The 22,994-nt window shown below is 47.6% G+C and overlaps 1 protein-coding gene across 2 annotated transcripts; it reads right to left on the reverse strand.

Moving 5' to 3' along the window:
* Positions 1–9,382: 9,382 nt before the first annotated feature.
* Positions 9,383–21,810, reverse strand: Tmem40 (transmembrane protein 40). 2 transcript variants are annotated; one of them, XM_036182752.1, is made up of 11 exons: positions 21,738–21,810; positions 20,971–21,105; positions 18,351–18,425; positions 15,783–15,836; positions 14,385–14,420; positions 13,855–13,887; positions 13,457–13,504; positions 10,954–11,025; positions 10,781–10,855; positions 10,222–10,284; positions 9,383–9,402 (listed from the first exon to the last, which is right to left on the reverse strand). In XM_036182752.1, exons 1-11 carry the CDS (start codon positions 21,808–21,810, stop codon positions 9,383–9,385), a joined length of 684 nt encoding a protein of 227 aa, XP_036038645.1. The 2 variants fall into 2 exon arrangements, with proteins under 2 accessions (XP_036038645.1, XP_036038646.1); XM_036182753.1 differs by lacking the exon at positions 18,351–18,425.
* Between the last annotated feature and the right edge of the window lie 1,184 nt (positions 21,811–22,994).

Consider the following 22,994-nt stretch of genomic DNA (forward strand, 5'->3'; position numbering starts at 1 on the left):
AATGGAAAGGAGAAAGGGGTGGGGGCCTCATCAAAGGGGATTAAAACAAGCTGTACCTAAAACAAACACCCTCTCCCCCACAAACCAGAGCATCCTGAGGATGCTGGAGTCTCCTCCCCCGACCACAGACAGGGTCTCCCTGCTTATACATAGCAAGCCTGGAACTCACTATGTACCACAGGCTGGACTTGAACTCCAAATCCTCCTGACTTGGCCTTTTTGGCTGTAATATTCTGCTGGCATTACAGGTGAACATCACCATCCTCAGCTCAGAGATACCAATGTACCAACAAGGGAGCAGTCTCTGGCAGTGTTCTCAGGCAAATCACCTCCAGGGTCTCAGTTTCCTCATCTGTACAATGGGCATAATAATAGTATCTACCCCTCCATCTTGCTCAACTCTGAATCCCCAGAGTACTTGACACAAAGTATCATTTGACAAGTACAGACTGCATTAATTAATTAGTGGCATATGGGTATCAGAGGACATGACACACACAGCCCACAGTGTATGGCAATCATTATATTCTAAGGCTGAAAAACATTCCTCTCTCTCCCACCCCAATTAGGTCTCATTTATATACTTATAAACCCAGGCTGGCCTGGAACTCACTATGTAGCCCAGGCTGGCCTCAAACTGGCAGTAATCCTCCCACTCTAGCCTCACTAGAGCTGGGCTCACGGCATGTGCCACCACACCCAGCTCATGCCTGTCTTCTGACTCAACTGCTCCACTTGTAGGATTGGAAACAATACTAATAATTTAGGTAATTAAGGGAATAAATGAACAATTACGATAATCTTATTCAGGTGATTGGTAATTAAGGACACACCAATAATTTAGATGTTAGGGCACCACTGGAAAGGCACGTGCCTATCTTTTGAAGGGTGAGGAGTCTATGTGTGCAGCACGCTGAAGTCACAAATGTGCATGGGAGTGGGGGTGTCTTATGTAGCCCAGGCTGGCTCCAATCATATGTAGCTGAGGATGACCCTAAACTTTCTGATCCTCTGGCCTCCACCTCCTGAGTGCTGGGATTATGGGTATGCACCATAACAACCAGCTCTCTTTGGTGCTTCCAGAATGCATGAAACACACAGGCCTACATCCTCAGCCTACAGAGAGACTCCATGGATGATGCACTAAGGTAACAGTCCTCAAAGTGGGTCCAGGGAATAGCAGTCTCAATGCTACTTGGGACTGTGCTAAAAATGTAAAGTGCTCAAAATTAAAAATTATTTTTCTGGGGCTGGAGAGATGGCTCAGAGGTTAGGAGCACCGACTGCTCTTCCAGAGGTCCTGAGTTCAATTCCCAGCAACCACATGGTGGCTCACAACCATCTGTAATGAGATCTGGTGCCCTCTTCTGCCCTGCAGTCATAATGCTGTCTACATAATAAATAAATCTTTAAAAAATTATTTTTCTGTTTAGTATATGTGCATGTACATACTCATGAACGTGTAGCTCTGTGTGGAGGCCAGAGGCCAATGGCTAAATATCTTCCTTGATCACTCCACCTCTGCCGCCTTCGAGATGGAGGCCTCTCACTGGGCTGGAGCTCATTGATTGATCTAGGCTGGGTGGCCAGTGAACATCCTCCTGTCCCCGCATCCCCAGGGCTGGGATAACAGTTGCCAGCACCACCCCTGGCCTCCCCAGCGTGCTGGGGATGCTGAGATGCTGGCTTTGTGTTTGTAGAGCAAGTACATCACTGACTGGGCCATCTCCCCACCATCCCTCAATTGGTTTTTGTTCCTTTGGAGAGAGGGCCTCGCTGTGTAGCCCAGGCTGGCCTCAGGTTGGCAGGGCTCCTCCCATCTCAGCCTCTCCGGTGGTTGGATAATAGACATGAGCCACCACATCCATCCTAAGACTTATGTGTAGGGTAGGGAAGTGGTCCTCTGACCTCTGAGCTGTGGCAAGTGCATGCACAGAGATACATAAATAAATAAACAAATAAGGCTTTCTTTTAATCAGGTGATTGTGATGTGGGTCCCAGGTTCAAGGACCACAAGCCCTAAGGTATTATTACAGTGTTTCCTTATTGAAGGGAGTGTGGATTTTTTCCCCTCAAGACAGGGTTTCTCTGTATATCCCTGGCTGTCCTGGAACTCTGTAGACCAGGCTGGCTTCGAATAAACTCAGAGACCCACCTGCCTCTGTCTCCCAAGTGCTGAGATCAAAGGTGTGTGCCACCGCCACTCAGTGGGTATGGTTTTATTGTTTGTTGGTTGGTTGGTTGGGTTGTTTTTTTTTTGTTTTTTGTTTTTTGTTTTGTATTGTTTTGTTTTTCAAGGCAGGGTCTTTCTGTGTAGCTGTTTTGGAACTAGTTCTGTAGATCAGGCTGGCCTCAAACTCACAGAGATCTGCCTGTCTCTGCCTCCCAGGCTTAAGGGTATGTGGTACCACTACCTGCTGAGTATTTTTAATATTCCTTTTTCAATATTCTTAATTTTCCTGACATTCTTGGCACAAGCATGCCTTACCAAATGATAAAGAAAATGCTTGAAAAACTAGGTGTGGTAGTTGGTGCCTATAATCCCAGCACTCAGAAGGCTGAGACAGAAGAGTTGCAAAGTTGAGGCCAGTCTAGGATCTATAGCAAGATTGTTTCAAACTAAAACAAAGACTGGTGTGGTGGCTCAGTGGGTAGAGGTGTTTACTAAGCTTGAAGACCTGAGTTTAATCCCCAGGACCCACATGGTAGAAGGAGAGAAATGACTTCAAGTTCTCCTCTGTCTTAGTTAGGGTTTCTTTTGCTGTGAAGAGACACCATATACTTTTTAATATTTCTTCTTTTGTAAATTGGACTGGACGTCATTCTGTTTAGTCTCTGTGATGAGTCTCAGTTTCTTTTCTCTGTCTTTTACGGATTTATTTTGTTTTTAGTTACATATATACCCACATGTGTGGGGTGGAGAGGGAGTATGCAGGACGAGCATGCAGTGCCCTCAGAGGCCAGAAAAGGACACCAGATCCCCGGAGCTGTTGTTACAGGTGACTGAACTGTCCTGTGTGGGTGCTGGGAATCCAGTGTCCGCCCTGGGTAAGAGCCACGATTATTTAACCGTCAACTGTCTCTCCAGCTCGGGGTCTCCATTTATTTTTCCATTTGTGAGCCAGATTTCTACTACTTTGACAAATTCTGCAGAGACTCAAATTAAAAGGGGGAAAGCTTCATTCTGGCTCTTGGTTTCAGACGTTTGGGTTTGTGGTGCAGTCAAACATCGAAGCTGGAGCCAGGGAGATCGCTAGTCTCAAAGGAGATCGCTAGTCTCACCGTCAGTGGTGAGCAGAGCCGGTGCAGAAAAGAGGCAGGAAAGGGCTGGTTTTGGGTAACAGACTCCTCAGAATCCAAACTTTCCCTCCAGGGTTGGGGGAGCGGGGTGGGGACGGGAGGGGGTAGCTCGGGAGACCACGGAGGTAAACAAAAGGCCACATTCGGGGACGCTTTCCGTAAGGAACAGGCAGCTGCAGAGGGGAGATATCTCGGATTTGTCAGCTGCCTGCATGTTGTGCACAGAGCTCCAGGGCTGCAGCTTTTGTGAGTCGTCACCCTGTTGGGGTTTTTGGTGATGCAGCTGTTTTTGAGTCACACCTGCTCCCGTAAGTAACCCCTCCCCCACACTCCTGTTGGTAAGTCCAATAAAAACTCAGTAGTTACACGTTAGACCTTGGTACGGATATTACCTGGGTCTGTCATGGAGTTCCCTTTCTGGGAGATTAGATGTGGGGGGGGTGTGTGTGTGTGTGTGTGTGTGTGTGTGTGTGTGTGTCTCCCCAGGAAAAGTCTGCCACAGGACAACTGGTCCATCTAGTCCCTGCAAGAACCTGCACCCAATGAAGTAACACTTGTCCAAGTAGACCCCGCCTCTTAAAGGTCCCAGCACCTCCTGACAGTGCCACAGGGCCAGCCAAGATTTAAACCGTAGATTGGCCTAACTGCAATGCCAGAACACTCAGCCATAGAGCCCCGCCCCAGCCTCTTCACAGGGATACTTCTTGAGTTTGTTATTACTACTCCACAGGATTTACCTAATATTTACCTAAATTTACCTAATACTTACCTGTTAAAGTCTTCATTAACTAACCTGAGAATGTTCTTCACATCCCAAATCCTTCTATCATGTATACCTGGAAGTCTCAGAATCCAACCCAGGACTCCATGTATGCATTTATTTTTCTCCCCTTTTGAGAGAAACGCCAGGGGGGTCGGAGTCTTACAGAAAAGGTCAGGGAAGAAGGCAGAACCGGGGCTCAGCCCCTCATCCCTGCAGATCTGACCTCATGTCCAGGAGAACGCCACAAAAGGTCAAGGGCACTCAAGACTCAACAGAAGGCTCCAGGTGCCAGGAGCAAGCCCTGCCCCAAGCAGGTGCAGAGCTGAAATCCTTCAACTGAGTCTCAGAAACTTCCTGCTCAATGTTTTTCTCCGTTGCTAGGGAAACCTGGATTCCTTAGCTGCTCACTGGTTATCACCCCCTCTTGTGTCCATATACAGTAATAGCCCCTACAATTGAGCAAAGCAGGTGGATCCCCACTTCCAGCCTGCCCCACTCTTCTTCCTCAGCCTCCCTCCCTCCCTCTCCCCTCTCTCCACTTTCTTTCTCTCTTCCTTGCCCCCCCCTATAGGCACTTTTTAAAATTTAATGCATGGTTTAAATATTTTTGTGTTTATTGCTGGGAATCCAACCCAGGACTCCATGTATGCTAGACAACATCCTCAGCCCTTATTTTTTTTTTTAAAGATTTTATTTTTAATTATGTGTATGTGTGTATATCTGTGTGCTGACATGTGTGCATGTGGATGTATGTGGCCTCAGAGACCAGATGTGTTGGATCTCCCTGGAGCTGGAGTTAAAGGTGGTTGTGAGCTGCCCAATATAAGTGTGGGGAACAGAACCTGGGTCCCCTGGAAGAGCTCCATGCACAATTAACTGCTGGCCCACCTCTCCAGCTCCAGCCCTTAATTTTTATTGTGGAATTAATGCATAGAAAAGCATCCAGAAGTCTGGCATGGCACATGCCTTTAACCCCAGCACTCAGGTTGCTGAGGCAACAGGATTTGAGTTTGAGGACAGCCTGGGCTATCTGCAGAGACTGTGTCTTTTCTTCTTTCTTTCTAAGATTTATTTATACAGAAGAGGGTGCCAGATCTCATTACAGATGGTTGTGAGCCACCATGTGGTTCCTGGGACTTGAACTCAGAACCTCTGGAAGAGCAGTCGGTGCTCTTAACCTCTGAGCCATCTCTCCAGCCCAAGACTATGTCTTAAAAACCAAAGAAATGTCCCTTTTTCTCTTTCTGCTCTCTTCCCTCCATGTGGTCTCTCTGTTTCTCTGGTCCTTTCTCTCTCTCTCTCTCTCTCTCTCTCTCTCTCTCTCTTTTTCTTCTTCTTCTTCTTCTTCTTCTTCTTCTTCTTCTTCTTCTTCTTCTTCTTCTTCTTCTTCTTCTTCTTCTCTCCCTCTCTTTCCCCCCTCTCCCCCTCTCTCCCAATAAAGCTCTAATAAGGAAAGGGAAAAAAAAACAAACAAACAAAAAACGAAGAAATGGGTCTTTGTCAGTACCTTAGGCAACACCCGCCCAGGCAAACACACATCGCCCCCTAGCTGCAGGTATGTGCCTGCATCTCTTTGCTTTGTGTTTAATTATCAAAGTATCTTTAAACAAGCAAGCTTCTGATTGGGAAGATGTATAGATAAAGTCATCTATTTTCACTCAATATCATGTTTCTGGGCATTGGAGAGAAGGGTCAGCCATCAAGAGCAATTCGTGATCTTGCGATTCAGTCCCCAGCACCTGCATGGTGGCGCACTACTGTTTTAGGTTGTTTCTGACAGGGTCTCTCTATGTAGCCCTGGCTGGCCTGGAACTCACAGAGGTCTGCCTGCCTCTGCCTCTGGAGGGAGTCCTTGATTCAAAGGTGTGTGTTACCATACCCCACTTCATCACCTCATGTTTGGAGACAGGATCTATCACTTAACCTGAAGCTCCCTGGTGTGGCTGACCTGGCTGGCCAGCCTGCCCAGGTATCCTGCTGCCTCTGCCTCCCAGCACTGAAATCAGAAGCCCACACTGCCATGTCAGCTTTATTTAGTTTTAAAGGATTTTCTGGGTGCCCTACAGTTTCTATTACTGTGTCTTAGGATTCCTATGGCTGTGAAGAGATACCATGACAGTGCCAACTCTTATAAACATTTAATTGGGACTGGCTTACAGTTTCAGAGGTTTAGTCCATTATCATCATGGCAAGAAGCATGGCAGCATGCAGGCAGGCACGGTGTTGGAGAAGGAGCTAAGAGTTCTTAATCTGAAGGCAACAGGAAATGAACTGTAACCCTGGTTGTGACTTGAGCATATGAGACCTCAAAACCCACCTCCACAGTGACACACTTCCTCCAAGAAAGCCACACCTACTCCAACAAGGCCACACCTTCTAATAGTGCCACTCAATTTTAAGTTTTTGGCTTTTACATGGGAGTGCAAGTATATTTATGTGTGTGGCATGGTTATGCATGGCAGTCCAGAGGCAATCACTTTGTTTTAGGGACAGAGTCTCTTACCAAGACAGGGGGCTAGCTGGTTAGCTGGCTAGCCAGCAAGCCCCAGAGATTCACCTGTCTCTGAACCACCACCCCACCCAAGGCTGGCACTATTTGCCACACCTCGCTTTTTATGTGGGTACTGGGAATTGAACTTGGGTCCTCATGGTCACCTGGAAATTGAACTTGGGTCCTCATGGTCACCTGAGAAGCACCTTACTAACTGACCTATCTCTCCAGCCCCTACAATTTATTTTCTAAAAATGTATTTTCTCATTTTTTATAATTTTGGCTTTTTGAAACAGGATCTTGCTATATAACCCAGGTTAGGTTCAAGACAGTGACTCTCCTGCCTCAGCCTCCTATGTGTTGGTACTACATGCTTATTCTTACAACTAGCCTATTATGAACATTTCTGTTATGAACAGAGGTGGTCAAATAGCTCTTAAAATATCTTTTGTGCCGGGTGGTGGCGCACGCCTTTAGTCCCAGCACTTGGGAGGCAGAGGCAGGCGGATCCCTGTGAGTTCAAGGCCAGCCTGGACTACAGAGTGAGTTCTAGGAAAGGCACAAAGCTACACAGAGATACCCTGTCTTGAAAAACAAAAAAACAAAACAAAAGATCTTTTGTATATATTCCTGGAAGTGAAGCTTCTGGATCATATGGTAATTCTGTCCTAAAACTTTTATTATATTTCTTTTTAGATTTATGTATTTTATTTTATGTGTATGAGTGTTTTGTCTGAGTCTATGTCTGTGCACAACTTGTGTGCCTCATGCCCTTGGAGGTCACATGTGTGCAGTACCCAAAGAGACCATCAGAAATCACCAGTCAGGCTAGCCCCCCAGCTTGCAATGACCCTCCTGCCTTTGTGTCCTGAGCACTGGAGTTACAGGCGCATGAGGACATGCATGGTCTCTTTTTTTTGTTCTGTAGCTTGGCATTGTTGCCCTTGATATAAAGTCTAGAGCTGAACCAACAAGATGACTCAGCAGGGCACCAGGGCCAGCCTTGCATCCTTGGGCTTGGTATCCTCTATCCCACAGAGTGGAAGAAAGCAACCAACTCCTAAGAGTTGTCCTCTGAGCTGGGCATGGCGGCACACACCTTTAGTCCCAGCACTGGAGACTCAGAGGCAGGTAGTTCCAGACCAGGTCTACATAGTCAGTTCCTAACCAGGCAGGGCTACTCTTTAGATTTGTTAATCTGAGAATACCAAATCCCACACCCCTGTTATTTTTTGACATAGAATCTCATTAACTCAGACTGCTCTTGAACTCCTTGTGTAGCTGAGGCTGGTCTTAAATTTCCAATACTCTTGCCTTCACCTCCCCAGTGCATGCAACACCATGCCCAGTTTGTATGTTGCTGGCGTTAAATCCAGAGCTTTGTGAACTTGAGGTATGTTCCGAGCCAGGTCTCCAACACACACACACACATACACACACACACACACACACACACACACACACACACACATACATTTTTTCCACAGGAATGTTTGCAAACCCCCTCCTCCCATCCCCACCTGTGCAAATGAAGTCCTGAATTTATACAAGTCACTATATGTACATACTTGTTTATACTCTATGCAATTGGATAAGTGCTCACTTATGGGTTCAAAAGAGTCTCCAAATGTGTTCTCATGCTCAAGAGACCTAAAGGAGTGCCAGGGATATAGCTCAGCTGGTAGCATGCTTGCCTACCAGGCACAGGCACGGGGTTCAATTCCTAGCCACACATTATACTAGGTACATTGGCACACACCTAAGATCCCAGCATTCAGGAGGTGGAGGCAAGAGGAGCAGGAATTCAACATTAGCCTTGGCCTCTGTCTTAGGGTTTCTATTGCTGTGAAGAGACACAATGATCACAGCAACTCCTATAAAGGAAAAACATTTCATTGGGGTGGCTTACATTTTCAGAGGTTTAGTTCATTATCATCCTGGTATATATATATATCATCATGGTGGTATATAGGCAGACATGGTGCTGGAGAAGGAGCTGAGAGTCCTACATCTTGACTCGCAGGCAACAGGAAATGGTCTGAGACACTGGGCATATCTTGAGCATAGGAGACCTCAAAGCCCACCCCCACAGCAGCACACTTCCTCCAACAAGGCCACATCTACTCCAACAAAGCAACACCTCCTAATAGTACCACTCCCAATGAGCTTATGGGGATCAATTATATTCAAACTGCCACAGCTACATAGAGAGCTTGAGCCAGCATGGGCAACATGAGAGACCGTGTAAAAAATTAAAAACAAAAAAGAATCCTAAAGGAATATTCAGTCGACCCTTTTTAGCATAGGGAACAGAATGTTTATTTGAGTTTTGAAGGGATCCAAGGACAACAGGGTGGTCATTAGGTGATGGGGCCACAGCTTTAGTCCCAGGCATCTTACCTGAAACAGGTTCCCCTAGGGACCCAGCCTAGTAGTTCCCTGCCTCAGGGTAGTAGACTGTTGGTCCCAGGATGGCTCTGCAGGAACTGGGCATGGCCTGAGGATACGAGAGAGACCCAAGCCCACAGATGCCAGCCTGTGGGGCCCAGGACTCATGTTGCTCCTAAGAGCAATGGTGTCCTAGGTCCTTCTTGCTGACTTAGAGGCCATCCCTTCTCTCTTCCCCCTGCCGACTGTGTGTTAATCTACAGAATGAGAGCCTGCCCACTGGTGCCAACACTGAGACCACATGGAAGAAAATAGCTCTTTATTGCCCAGGCGTGGCCTCCTGGTGGCATCCAGCATGTCATTCTGTCTTCTGGGCTCAGGTACAGCAGTGGTGACAGTGGTCACGTGGGGGAGTGGTCAGCTGCTCTCAGGCAACGTCCTCAGTCGCTTCTCCTGAACCCTGGAAAGCAAAGCTTGCAGGATGGTATAGGATTCTGCAGGCAGTCAAGGCCTGACCCCACCACCACCTCAAAGGCCCACAAAACACAGGGAAGGTAGCCAGTGGCCTTTCCTGAAGGCATTGTGGGTCCCCATAGTCCATAGCTGTGGAGAAGACATTACCACCCCCACCCCCACCCCCAGCACAGAGACACACTCTCTCTCCCTGGCTTCCAGATTCTGAGGCACAACATCACCAAGTACAAAGCTGCTGGGCTGCTGGTCAAAGACAATGGGTGGGAGTATGGCTCTGTAGCAGAGCAATTTCTTAGCATATGTGAAGCCTTGGGTCCCATCCTAGCCAACACACACACACACACACACACACACACACACACACACACACACACATACTCATAGAGAATCGACATTAGCCCAGGCTATTTCAAAGGCAACTACAAAGTTACTTAATACAACCAGGGAGGAAGTAGCATTTGGGGAGTACAAGTTCTTTGCTTTTCTTCAGTGTTTATGCTTACAGCTCTCTGCATCCTTCTTTACTTGATGGGCCACCCCGTGCAGAAAGAATTACATCAATTTTCCAGCTGAGAAACCTGAGGCTCAAAGAGGCTACAGACAGCTGGATTGTGGTTTGTGTAGCATGCTGCAGGCCTTGGGTTCCATTGCCAGCACAGAAAAAGGCTGTCTGGGGTCACAGAGCAGAGGCAGAACTGGAGCCTGAGCCTCCTGCCTCCAGGACTTTCCCTGGACTGCAAACCTCTTTTGAAGAAGAAAGCCCGATCAGGAGAGAGTTTGGATGGGAAATGTGCAGCACCATTACCTGGCAGCCTGAACTTCTGAAGGAGGGGGATGAAGCCCTGAAGTACGCTGTGGATCCGGTACACTGCTCAGAAGCAAGGGGAAATGTTGGTCAGGATGGTGGCCCCTGAAAGGGCCCCAGGGTCAGGCTCCTTCCCTGCCGCCCCAGGACCGAGGCACACCCCACGCAAACAAAGCCTTGACATGCAATTTTAGGCTAACGTCAATAACAGTGCTGTGGTTATTACATGGAAAAGAGTCACAGGCAGGAATAACAGGGACAGGAAACCCAGCGACCTTGATGTCTGGCTCCACCAGCTTGTTTTCAGTATCTGAGGAGCTATGCGTGTTTACCAATTTAAACTGTTTTTGTGGAACTGCCCCCTCCCCTTTTCCACAAGCTTCTGCCAAGGACCTTTCACTGACCTCACATGTGGTCAGAAAGAAAACACAAACATAAGGAATTTACTTTTTAAAAAAGTTTAGATCACGACTCTTGGCAAGTGTGATGGCTGGCCCAGCAACCACCTCTCCCTCCAGGAGCCTGGGGGTCTGTGTAGCTTTTCGATAGGACCACTTACCCAGCCCGAAGTAGATGCCGATGGTCTCCAGGGAGGCGAAGGTGAGCAGGCCGACTCCGAGGGACATGAACCAGTCTTCAAGAGCAGTGAGGAAAGAACAGTTAGCCTTTGGGTTGTAAGTCAACCCCCTATCCTCCCATGCAGCCCCTTCCAAGGTCCCCAGGGAGCCTCACCTGCATAGTAGTGATAACACACCAGCAAGGACCCAATGGCAAAGCAAAGGAGAACGAAATGGAAAAACTCATCTGCAAGAAAGAGTGGCAGCTAGTTTCTCTCTCTCTCTCTCTGTCTGTCTGTCTGTCTGTCTCTCTGTCTCTCTCCCCACACTCCATCCCACCCCATCACCACAACGCTCTCCTTTTTATTTTTTGCTTTGTTTTTCAAGGCAGGGTCTCTGTGCAGTCCAGGGTGGTTACTTTCAACTTAACTCAGGGTTCTTTTGCTTCAGCTTTCAGAGTACAGGGTTACAGGTATGTACCATGATACCATGCCTGTTCTCATTTTTTATTTGTGTGTGTGTGTGTGCTGTTTGTTTGCTTTATCTGTAACCCTGGATGATTTAAAACTCTCTATGTAGGGTTGGGGATTTAGCTCAGTGGTAGAGTGCTTGCCTAGCAAGCACAAGGCCCTGGGTTGGATCCTCCAAAAAACAAAAATCAAAAAATCTCTGTGTAGACCAAGCTGGCCTTGAACTCACAGAGATCCACCTGCCTCTGCCTCCAGAGTCCTGGGATTAAAGATGTATGCCACGATGCCCAGCTACTTATTTATTTATTTGAGATAGTGTTTTACTATGTCACCCTGGCTGGCCTGGAACTCACAGAATCCAACTGCCTCTGCCAGCCTACTGCTGGGATTAAAGGTATGTACCACCATGACCAACTGTTCTATTTTTTATTTTATTTGTATATGGGTGCATGCATGCCCCCACATGAGCATGCATCAAGTACCCACAGAAGTCAGAAGGGGGCATCAGATCCCTTGGAACTAGAGTTACAGGCATTTCTGAGGGACCTGATATGGGTACTGGGATCCCAAACACCACTCCTCTGACAAAAGAGAAATGTACTTAACCACTGAACCATCCATCCAGCCTCCTCTTGTTTTACAAATGGCAGTATTGCTGCCCTTGACCAGGCAGTGTTAAATAGCACCCCAGGAGCCCCTTTTCAGCTCTATGTCTCTTCATTATTTTTGAAACATGTACAGCCACACAGCGTGGGTTTTATTTCTGTGTTTATCGGTCCCCAGGTTCTAGGTCTTAAAGAAGGAGGATCCCAGTCAGTCTCCTGCCCGAGAAAACTCAGTAGTTAGAGCAGCCATACAGGGGTGCTCAGGAATTAATTTACTGAGTGAGCATTAAAAACAATTGTAAAATGTGCAAAGTCACCGAGTGCAAACTTCTGAGGCTAACAGGCATGAGAGAGGCTGGACTTTGGGGTACAAGGCAGTGAGGGTAAGGATGTCACCAAAGCCAACAGCGGTCTCCCTGCTTCCTCAGGAGAGGGGAATACAAAAGAGAGTTTAAGGGAAGTCAGGCGTGGTGGTGCACACCCGTGATCCTGGTACTGGGGAGGCTGAAGCAAAAAGACCCAAAGTTTGAGGTCAGTCGGGTTACACAGGAAGGATGATCAAGACAGAATAAAACACTGTCTCCCATACACTAAACAAAACAAAGGCAGCCTAGAACAGAGAGAGCAAATCCTGCTCCTGTCTGGGGCAGCATCTTTCTCAAGGGCAATGAGCAAGGCCAAGGCTAAACCAAAGTCTCAGGTGTCCAGAGACAGAGGGGGATTGCCTTCTTCCTTTGGAGCATAATGCGCCCTACGTGTCTCGAAGCAAGCTGGATGTGGCCTGTACTTTGAGACTCTGGATTTCAGTCCAATGAGCCTTTTTATGCCCCACCCTCACCCCCAGCCCAATAGAACACTCTGATGGTCAGGAACCAGGACTAAGAGAGTGCTTAAAGCCCAGGTGTCTCCGTGCCCGAAAAATAGGAGTGTGTGAAGTAGCTCAAGATTCTTCTAGAACAGCTGCCACTTGTTTAATCAAAAAATGTGAGGGCTGAAGAGATGGCTCAGCCATGAGTATTGCTATTGCAGAAATCCAAGGTGGGTTCACAGCACCCATCTCTACCAGCCTACAACCGGTAACTCTAGCTCCAGAGGCTCTACCCTCTTTTGGCCTCCTTAGGCACAAGCACTCAAATAAATTAAAAAAATTTTTTTTAATCTTTAAAAACAAAAAAACAAGTCTCCTTCCCTACCCTCACAGTCTTCCAGGCTTGGAGCAGAGAAAGGTCTGAGGGTCTCATCACCTCTTTAGTAGAACTTCATGAATCCCAAAACCTAACTAAGTCCCCCATCGGGCATGAGAAACATTTATCTCCCAGTGTTTTCACGCATAGCAAAGAGAGCGTGAAAGGCCATTCCCTTTGTTAGCTGTAAGGCCTGCACCAACCGTGGGGCTCAGTGGCTTCTACATGAAAAGATAGGCATCACTGCTTGTAAACCGGCCCCACACTCCTAGGTGAGATCAGAGCCGAGGACTTTGCTAACTGTGGGGTACAAGAAAGAGGTGAGTAGGGTTATTATCGTTCTAGCTGCCAGCCATCTTACACACACAGAAATCTGGACCAGCCAGGTGAGCTCAGCTCCTGAACACCAACTTACTTACCGTCCTTCTTTATGTTCAGCCTTCTTAACTGGGAGGCCTCCACTTCTCCTTAAGAATGGAAGAGAGAGAGATGTGTTCTGTAGATTGCCACTCTGAACTTAGAGACTTGATTCGCTGGGTGTCTGTGTGTGTCAGTCGGTGCTCCCAGCAGGAGCGACAGGCAGGACCCTGAAGGTAAGGGTAGCTGTCCCCGGACCCTCGCTGACTTCTTCATCCCTCTATATAGGCTTAGCCCTGTTCTTCCTTCCATTTCCTCTATGATGGAGACTTCTTTCTGAATTATGTGGGTGTTGACATCCCTTCTAAAACTGGCACACTCTCTCAGACCATCAGTGGTCCTCTCTGGCCCCTCTGGAATCCACACAGCCTCTGGCTGTCCTTGGAGCTTATATATTTACCCCCTGCTGAGCCGGAACCTCTCCTTCGGAGTCCTAGAAATGAGAAACTTAGTGTTAGTGCCAGATTGGCTCCTTGCCAGGGGCTTTCACCCCAGTGACTAGTCACTAAAAAAGGCAGTGGCGCACGCCTTCAATCCCAGCACTTGGGAGACAGAGCCAGGCAGCTCTCTGTGAGTTTGAGGCCAGCCTGGTCTACAGAGCAAGATCTATGACAGGCACCAAAACTACATGGAGTAACCCTGTCTCGAAAAACAAAACAAAACAAAAAGAAAGAAAAGAAAAGGCTCTGGGTAATTCTCCAGCCATGGGATTCAAAGAACCTCTCCTAGCTGGCTGATGTCTGCTTCCTCTTGCCTGGACCCCCATTCCAATGCCCCACAACTCCTCTCCTGCCTGTTGCTTGCAGTTAGGTCCCTAAGTGGCCCTGGAGCTCCGGTGTCTCACGGCCAGGACCCTAGAGTGCCTCATCAGGACAATAGACCTCACTCAACTCCAGTATCCTTGACTCCCTCCCCTTCCTGGGTACTCACCTGTCTCCCCAGCAAGCACCATTTCCCCAGCGGCACCTGCATGGAAGGAGAATCAGTGAGCACATACATGATGGTGCTCTCCTGAGAAGAGGCACTTCGGAGGAAGGTAGGGCCAACTTGGAAACTTATGCTGATCTGGTGTAGGCTGAGTGGGGACCGGAGCAGGCTGATGGGCTCCTGCTCCATCTAATGATCAGTCACCCCCCACCTCAAGCCATGGAAAGCTAGCACTTTTTATTTAAAACAAAATAAAATAGGGACTGGAGAGATGACGGAGTGGTTAAGTGTACAAGATGCTCACTACCTCCTGTAGCTCCATCTTCAGGGGAATCTGATGCCCTCTTCTGGCCTCTTTTGCCACTGCGATCATATTCATAAACCCACACGCAGAAACTGATATCAAAATACGGGACAGGAGAAATTGCTCCTCTTGCTCCTCTTTCAGAGGACCTGGGTTTGGTCCCCACCCTCATGGCGGCTCGAATCTGTTTGTAACTCTTATTCTAAGAGATCCAGATCCCTCTTCTAGCCTCCACAGGCATGCACACAGTACACAGACATACATATAGGCAAAACACTCATACACAAATTAAAATAAACAAATCTTTAAAACAAAGTAAAAATAAAAATCTTTTTAAAAAAAATCAAAATAACAACAAAGAAACCATTCTTGAGTTCAGTCTCTAGTGCTAAAATAAGTGAATAAGTAAATTCAGATAAGCAAATAAAACAATATAAAGATCACCCACAATGCCAGCACACAGAGGCAACCATGTGTTATATTCCAATATGTGGATCTTCTTCCTCTGAGTGTACCTGCATTTCTTGCTGCTTCTCTGGGTCATTACCAGGAGTTGGGGTACTAGGTGGTTGTTGGGAGTCCTGACTCTCACTGGGTAGTGTGCATCTGCCAGGCTCTTTAATGAACTAGGTCAATGTGTAGGCATTCTTACTTCATTGTAGTGCTGCTGACCGAAGTGCCCTGTCATTCACACTTCCTCTCCGTGTTTTCTACACCTCCTCACCATCGTACAGGGCTCTTGGAAACAGTTCACCAATGGGGCTGGGGGAGCTGAGCCGTTCTTAAACAGAGCAGGGTCCCAAGAGAGTGGAGTAGGTGGCACTCATTGTGCGGATGGCAATCTGGGGCCCAGATCTGTTGGGTGACCAGTCAACCATGCTGAAAGTTGGGGTTCCAGTCAGCAGAGAGGACTGACTGTCCTCGAACCATTGTAATCACTGTAGAGGGCACCCCAGTCCCTCCTAAATGGCTGTGGCCTCACTGGCTCATGTGTCTGCCTGGGAGTCTTCAGATCACGAGACCCCACCCCTTGTTGTGCCCACTGGGCCCTCAGCCCTTGTGATTCTCTTCTTCAAAGCCAGGGGACAGGCAGTTACCTCCATAGAGCTGAAGATCGTCTTTCAGCACCTCCAGTTCCCCGTGGTCAGCACCTGGGTGGAGACAAACCTTGGTCAACTCTCCCCAGTGTCTGAGGACCACCTCCATCTCCCTACATCTGAAGTCTCTAAAAGGTAAACAGAGTCACAGTTATTTACCCTCAGTGCCCCAGAGGTTACTATGTTCTGTTACTGATATGAAACTGCAGGTCCGGCAGGACCTGACACTCAGTCAAGAATAGTTACCTCAAGTGGGAGAGATGGCTCAGAAGTTAAGAACACTGGCTGCTCTTGCAGAGGACCCAGGTTCAGTTCCCAGCCCCCACATGGCAGCTCACAATTGCCTGTAATTCCAGTTTCAGGCTAGCTCCTTTTCTGGCCTTTGTGGGCATAAGCATGTACATGGCACATATACATATAGGCAGGCAAAATACCCATACCCACAAATAAATTAACCTTCAAATTTTTACATAATAAGAATACTTGTCATTTATTGAGCTCTAAGGTGTGCCAATGGTGGACTAAGTGTTTATATTGAATATTTCCTATCGGTTCTCTTTGAAAGAGTACAGAGAAGACACCAAGGCACACAAGCAGGCGTGGCAGCTGAGGCTCAAAGGTTTGATTACAGCTCAGGGAACAGCTTAGTGGGAGAGAGCTCGCCTAGCACGTGTGAGACACTGATCTGATCCCAGCACAGGCATGTGGGGGTGGGTGGGTGGAGAGAAAAACAAAAAAAACAAAGAGTGAAATGATTCTACCAAACACACACAGTGCGGAGTGACCCCACAGGTCTCTCCTAAAACCGGAATTCCTGGTTTGGGGTTGTTGTTTTTAATTTGCTGTTGGCTTTGTTTATTGTCACCATCATTACTGGTGTGGGAGATAGAACTCAGGGCTCCTGCATGCTAAGCACAGACTTGGCAGCGAGCTTCATACCCAGACCGCCAGCTAGTTGTATCTCTAGAAACAGAGCTATGCTCACCTCCTAGTATCGTAGTAGCTTTTATCAAATACTTTGTGTCCCCGGCTCTGTGATGGACATTCATTATTCCCATTCTTTCCCTGATGCTCTTTTCTTTCCACAACATTTGTTTATTCATTTATTTTGGCAAAAGTGATTTCCCAGGACTAGAAAGATGGCTCAGGGGTTAAGATCACTGGCTGCTCTTGCAGAGGACCCAGATTCGGCTCCCAACCCCCACCCATAGCAGAACAATCTTCCCTTCTGGCCTCCATGGGCACCATGCATATGGTACACATACATACATGAAGGCAAACCACTCATACACATAAACGATACATTTTTCAAAAGGGAGATATTGAGACTGTAGCTCAATGTAACTCAGTGGAAGAACACTTGCATGAACCCTGGATACCACCCCAGTATTGCAAAAATGAATGAATAAAAATATGCCTCACAACTTCACTATCATAATTACTATTAATATCTTAATGCTTTTCTGTTTTGTAAATGATTCTTTTTTTAATATTTATTTATTTGCGTGGGGTCATGGAGCTCACACCACAGTGCACATGTGGAGGTCAGAGGACAACTTTTGGAAGTCCGTTCTCTCCTATGTGGGTCCCAGGCATGCAGCTCAGCTTATCAAACTTAGTGGCAGGTGCCTTTAACCTGCTGAGCCATCTCATCAGCCCCCTTCTTCCTGTTTCGTGTAAGATTTTTTTTTTACAAATGTATTTGAGGCCAAGTGAGTTCTGTGACTTGCCACCTATCATGCCAGAGCTAGAGAAATGCTCATCAAAAATAAATACAGCACCGAGTGGTGGGGGCGCACGCCTTTAATCCCAGCACTCAGGAGGCAGAGCCAGGCAGATCTCCGTGAGTTCAAGGCCAGCCTGGTCTACAGAGCAAGATCCAGGACAGGAACCAAAACTACACAGAGAAACTGTAAGGATTTGTCCTTAATTACGTCACCAGCCTGTGACGGTGTTCCAACCTAAAAAGCGGGCATGCTTTCTCTTTCCGCACTCTCTCCTTCCTCTCCTCTCTCTGTTCTCTCTCTCCCTCCCCCCCCTCTCTCCCCCCCCCCTCTCCCCTCCCAATAAAGCTCTAGAAAGGTAACCATGGCTCGTGACTGTCACCGATACATCCAGCACTCTCCTCACTCTCCTCCATCGGCATGGCCACTGCCAGCAGCAGCCTGCCACAAGCGCCACCGCTTAACCAACAGAAACCCTGTCTCGAAAACAAAAACAAAACCAAACAAAGCAGGGTGTGGTGGCACACACTTTCCCCAGCACTCAGGAGGCACAAGCAGAGGATCTATGCGAGTTTGAGGTCAGCCTGGTCTACATAGTGAGTTCTAGGACAGCCAAGACGACACAGTGAAAACCCTGCCTCAAAATGTACAAAACGACAACCATCACTATCACCAAGACAGAGCCTGGCTTCCTGCCTCTGTCTGGCTGTTATAGCTGTTGCCGGGTGGTAAGTAGGCTGTTTCCCACTCATCCAGGTATGAACAGCTGGTGAGGAACCTCCTGGACCGGCCCACTAAGCTCTGCTACCAGCAAGAAGCAAAGGAAAGAATGGGAGCCGCCTACCGGGAGAGCCGTCCCTTCGAGGCTTCCTTTGGCGTTCCCTGGGACCTCTGGAGTGCTGGTCCTCATCGCTGCTGTCTGTGAGAAGCAAATGCAAGCTGTAGGGCCTCAGGCTGGAAGGAGCCAGGACCACAGTCACGGAGAAAGGGACTTTGCCTGGCTGCAGGTTAGGACAGTGGCTCCTAACCTTCTGTGTCACTGTCCTCTCTGTATTTTCTGGCTGAGCCTTACTTCTGCTGCTGCCTGGGGAGGCTTTCCTGAAGAGGCAACCAAGTCCTATGACGTGTCATCTTATGGAAAGTCCACCAAGCACGACGCTGCATCATCTCAGGGCTCGTGATATCACAGGACTCTGGGTGTCTGCTGCTGTGTGTCTACTGGCCCGGAACTCTTTCCCACTTGTCTCCTTGATTGTGAAGTTAAAGTGATGTCACACGTCCTATAGGAACCCTATTCATGCTGCTCAGACCCTCACTTTATCCTCCTCACCTGGGGTTTCTATGGCACTAACTGTCTTGTGCCTGAGTCAGTCACCATGAGGACTGGATGATGCTTGTCTCTCCAACCACCTGAGCTCCTGAAGGTCACAGCCTGCATCTTCCGTTGCCTCAGGCTGCCTAGCCTGGAGCAGGACCCTGAAGGTACGTATAGCATGGCTGAGTTGTGTATACCTTAGACTAGTCAATGGTCTAAGAATTCAGAGCCAGGAATTCTGGGCTATAGAGCTTTCTCCCAGGGCGACCCAGATGGCTCCAGATGAATTCCCTCAGTGTGTGTAGGGACTTCCTGATCCACTGTGGATTCATTAAAACTCCAGGAAGTCAAGTAGCTGTGCTTCCAAGTCAGTGTTCATGTGATTTTAACTGACACAGATGTCTGGTCAGATGGTTGTCCCTTGGTACCCATGGGAGAAGGTTCTAAGACTTGCCACACACATCAAAATCAACAGACACACCAGTCCCTTATACACGACAGTGTAGTATTTGCATAGAAACTGTACGTGTCCTCTTGTATTATTTTTCTTAATTTAAAAAATATTTGTGTGTGATCAAGGAAGCAGACACCACAGCGCATGTGTGGAAGTTCAGAATACAACTTTCAGGAGTGGCTTTCCTCCTTTTGCCATGTGGCTCATGTGTGTCCTGGGGACTGAACTCAGGTGGTCAGCTTGGCAGTGAGCACCGTCACCCACTGAGCCATCTTGCTGACCCCTCTCTATTATCTAAACCACCTCTAGATTACTTGTAATACTTACTACAGTGTAAAGGCTACATCATTCATTTGGTGTTGTTTAGTAATATGACAATAAAGCAGCCATCTGGGTTCAGTATAGACACAGTTTGTCTGTTTTTTCACTCCTGGTGGGCTAGCTCTGAGCATGCAGAGTCCATGGATATAGAGGACTGGCTACAAATCAAAATAACAGATGTGTGTTTATCTTAATGAATAAGATGTTGAGTGTCTTTATTCCCACCCCCTTTTACTTTTGAGACGGGGTCTCATTATGTAGTCCTGCTGGTCTGGAACTCACTATGTAGAGCAGAATGGCCTTAGATTTGTGGCAATCTTCCTGTCTCTGTCTCCTGAGTGCTGGGATCCCAGGCTTGTGCCACCATGCCCAACTATTTCCTTTTTTTCTAGAGTTTACAAATATACATCAATGAGAAAGAAAAAAGGATCTTCATTGCAAAATATCAAACAATATGGAAAATGTACATAAAACTTACTCCAGATTCTATCAGCCAGCGACAATGTCCATCAACTGATTGACAATTATTTTAGCTTTGCCTGTGATTTAGTCATAACATAAATTTAGGGTTTAGAAGGTATGTTTATTTTCTGTTTGCTTGGAGCTGTTTCTCTGTATGATCCAGGCTAGTTTGGAACAGTCTGCCCTTCTTTCTGCCTCTGTCTCCCAAGTGCTGTAATGAATTAAAGGTGTGTGCTATCATCCTTGGCTTTATTTAGTAGTTATTCATTCATGTAGCCCAGACCAGCTAAGGATGACCATGCACTTTTAACCCTCCTGTCTCCACTTCCTGGGTAGTAGGATTATAGATGTATGTCACTATACCAGTTTTGTGCTGTGCTGGGGAAGGAACCTGGGGCTTTGTGCTAAACAAGTACCCAAAAATGCGGAGCTGCACCCTCAGCCTAAACCTAGGAAGTGTAAGCTCAAGCCCAGTATGTAAAATAAATCACAGTGCTGAGGCTCTAATTGAGCAGGCGAGGAACCCACTCCCACACACTCCCCAGTCCCAGAAAGACCTTCCAGTTTGCTACTGAGCTTTCTTAAAGCAGGTCACACAGCCTCCCTGTGCTTCACCTGTAAAATGAAACTAACGTTAGTGTTATATCTTCCTTAATGGGTTCCTGTGAGAACCGGCCAAGTTCTTACCTGTAAAGTACTTGGAAGAGTACCTGGAAGTAAGTACTCAATAAATGATCGCTTCAATGTTGTTACAAATTCAGCCCTATATGTTTTCTAAATGTGTGTGTGTGTGTGTGTGTGTGTGTGTGTGTGTGTGTGTGTGTCGCTGGGGATGGAACCCAGGGCTCTGTATATATGAGACAAGTGCTGTACCATCAAGTCACACCCCAGTCCTAAGAATATTTGCTATACCTGAAGAGGAAGAGGAGGAGGAGGAGGAGGAGGAAGATGATGAGGAGGAAGAAGAAGATGAGGAGGAGGAAGACTTCTTTCTCTCATATCGTTCCTGGGGCTTCCCATCTTGCTTGTGGAACTCTGTCTCTTGGTCTGGATGCACACAGGCAAGATGGTGAGTGTGCTTCCTGCTCCCTGCCCCACCCCCAGCAACAGTACAGCCTCTCCATGGAGCACTCATCAAGCCAAAAGGGAGAACTACTCCCCTGAATATCCAAGCCCAATGGAAGGTTTCCAAGATCAAGGTTCTCAGAGATCCCTAGGTAGGGGTGGGAGTGTCAAAGATAGCCCAAGGCAAACATTCCTCTGCACACAGACCCTAAAAAAGGATCTTCTAAGCCCCTTTCGCCCCTTGTCCTCGTTACCCCACCTGGAGACCTCCCGACTCAGTACTGGCTCAGGGTTCTCTTAAGTCACACAGAGGGCGGCCTGTGATCAAGCCCTAAACCTTCCCTTTCTCCAAGGGCAGATGCATGAGACCCTTCCCACCTTCTAGAGACGCTCCCCACTTCCAAAACAAGCTGTCCAGAAACTTCTCAAAATCTGGCGAGCAACTGAGGACCTGCTCAGCTAAGAAGTGTGGGAGCAGGCTGGAAGGAGCACATGAAGGAAAATCACTGCTCTGCTACAGGTTTGATGTGGCCACTGCTCTGAGCAGCTTCTTTGATGGTCCCACCCAGGCTGGGTCACTTCCCCAGAGGCTGTGCTCAGAGGGGCTGACTTACAGTCTAGGTTTTCTGTTTCTCTGTGGCTTCCACTGCTGTCTTGAGACTGGGAAGAAGATCCTGAAGTCTCCATCACTTTTCCTAGAGGAAGAACAGTGAGTTGGTACCTTCACTTTAGTTAATAGTCTTCGTATGTCAAGAGCTTGGCAAATTATAAGTAAGGACAGGGAGGGAAACACACAACATCTAAAGTTATAGGGAATTTTGTTTTAGGCAGGGTCTGTCTATGTACCTCTGGCTGGCCTGGAACTTGCTGTGGAGACTAGGCTGGCCTTGAACTCATAGAGATCTGCCTGCCTCTGCCTCCCGAGGGCAGGGACTGAAGGCATGTGCCACCATTCCCAGCACCATTTTTACTTTGAAAACATATTTGTAGGGCGGGTGGTGATGGTGCCACCTTTAATCCCAGCACTCAGGAGGCAGAGCCAGGTGGATATCTGTAAGTTCAAGGCCAGCCTGGTCTACAGGGCAAGATCCCAGACAGGCACCAAAACTACACAGAGAAACCCTGTCTCAAAAAACCAAAACATAAACAAAAAACAAAAGAAAACAAAAAACCATCCTTTATTTGTTTGTTGGTTTGTTTAGCAAGTTTCCTTCAAGTTCTCAGCAGGTATGGAGGCCAGAGGACAGCTTCCAGCATCAGCTGTCTCCCTCCATCATTTTGCTCCCAAGGATTACACTCTGGTCATCAGGCTTGGCAGCAAGTGTCCTTACCCACTAAGCCATCTCACCAGCTCCGGAATACAATTCAGAAAAAAAGAGTGGGCCAGGGATACACAGAGATACATTGTCTCAAATAAGCAAAACAAACAAACAAATAAATATGAATTAGGAAATTTTGAATATTGACCATCTTTTGATAATATTGAAGTCTTTTAGAGGCTGGAGAGACGGCTCAGTGTGTAAAACACTTGCTTCATTAACCAGATAGCCTGAGCCCAGATCCCTAGAATCCATGGAAAAGCGATTCCAGTCTATAATCCTAGTGTGCCCCCTATGGCGGGAGTGGGGTGTGGGGGAGGGGAGGAGACAGGAGAATTGCTAGAGAGCTGACCAGCGATCTCAGCAGTGAAGTGAACAGCAGACACATTGTCTCAAACATGACAGAAGGTAAGGGTCAATAGGTGAGGCTGTCCTCTGGCCTCCCATTCTACATGCATGCCTGTGAATACACATGGAAACTTTCATAGTGGTAAATGCCTGTAGTTCCCACGTTCTGGGAGGCTAAGGGCAGGAGCATTGTCTGCCAGGTGT

Source organism: Onychomys torridus, chromosome 3 (assembly GCF_903995425.1).
Source record: "Onychomys torridus chromosome 3, mOncTor1.1, whole genome shotgun sequence".
NCBI lineage: Eukaryota > Metazoa > Chordata > Mammalia > Rodentia > Cricetidae > Onychomys > Onychomys torridus.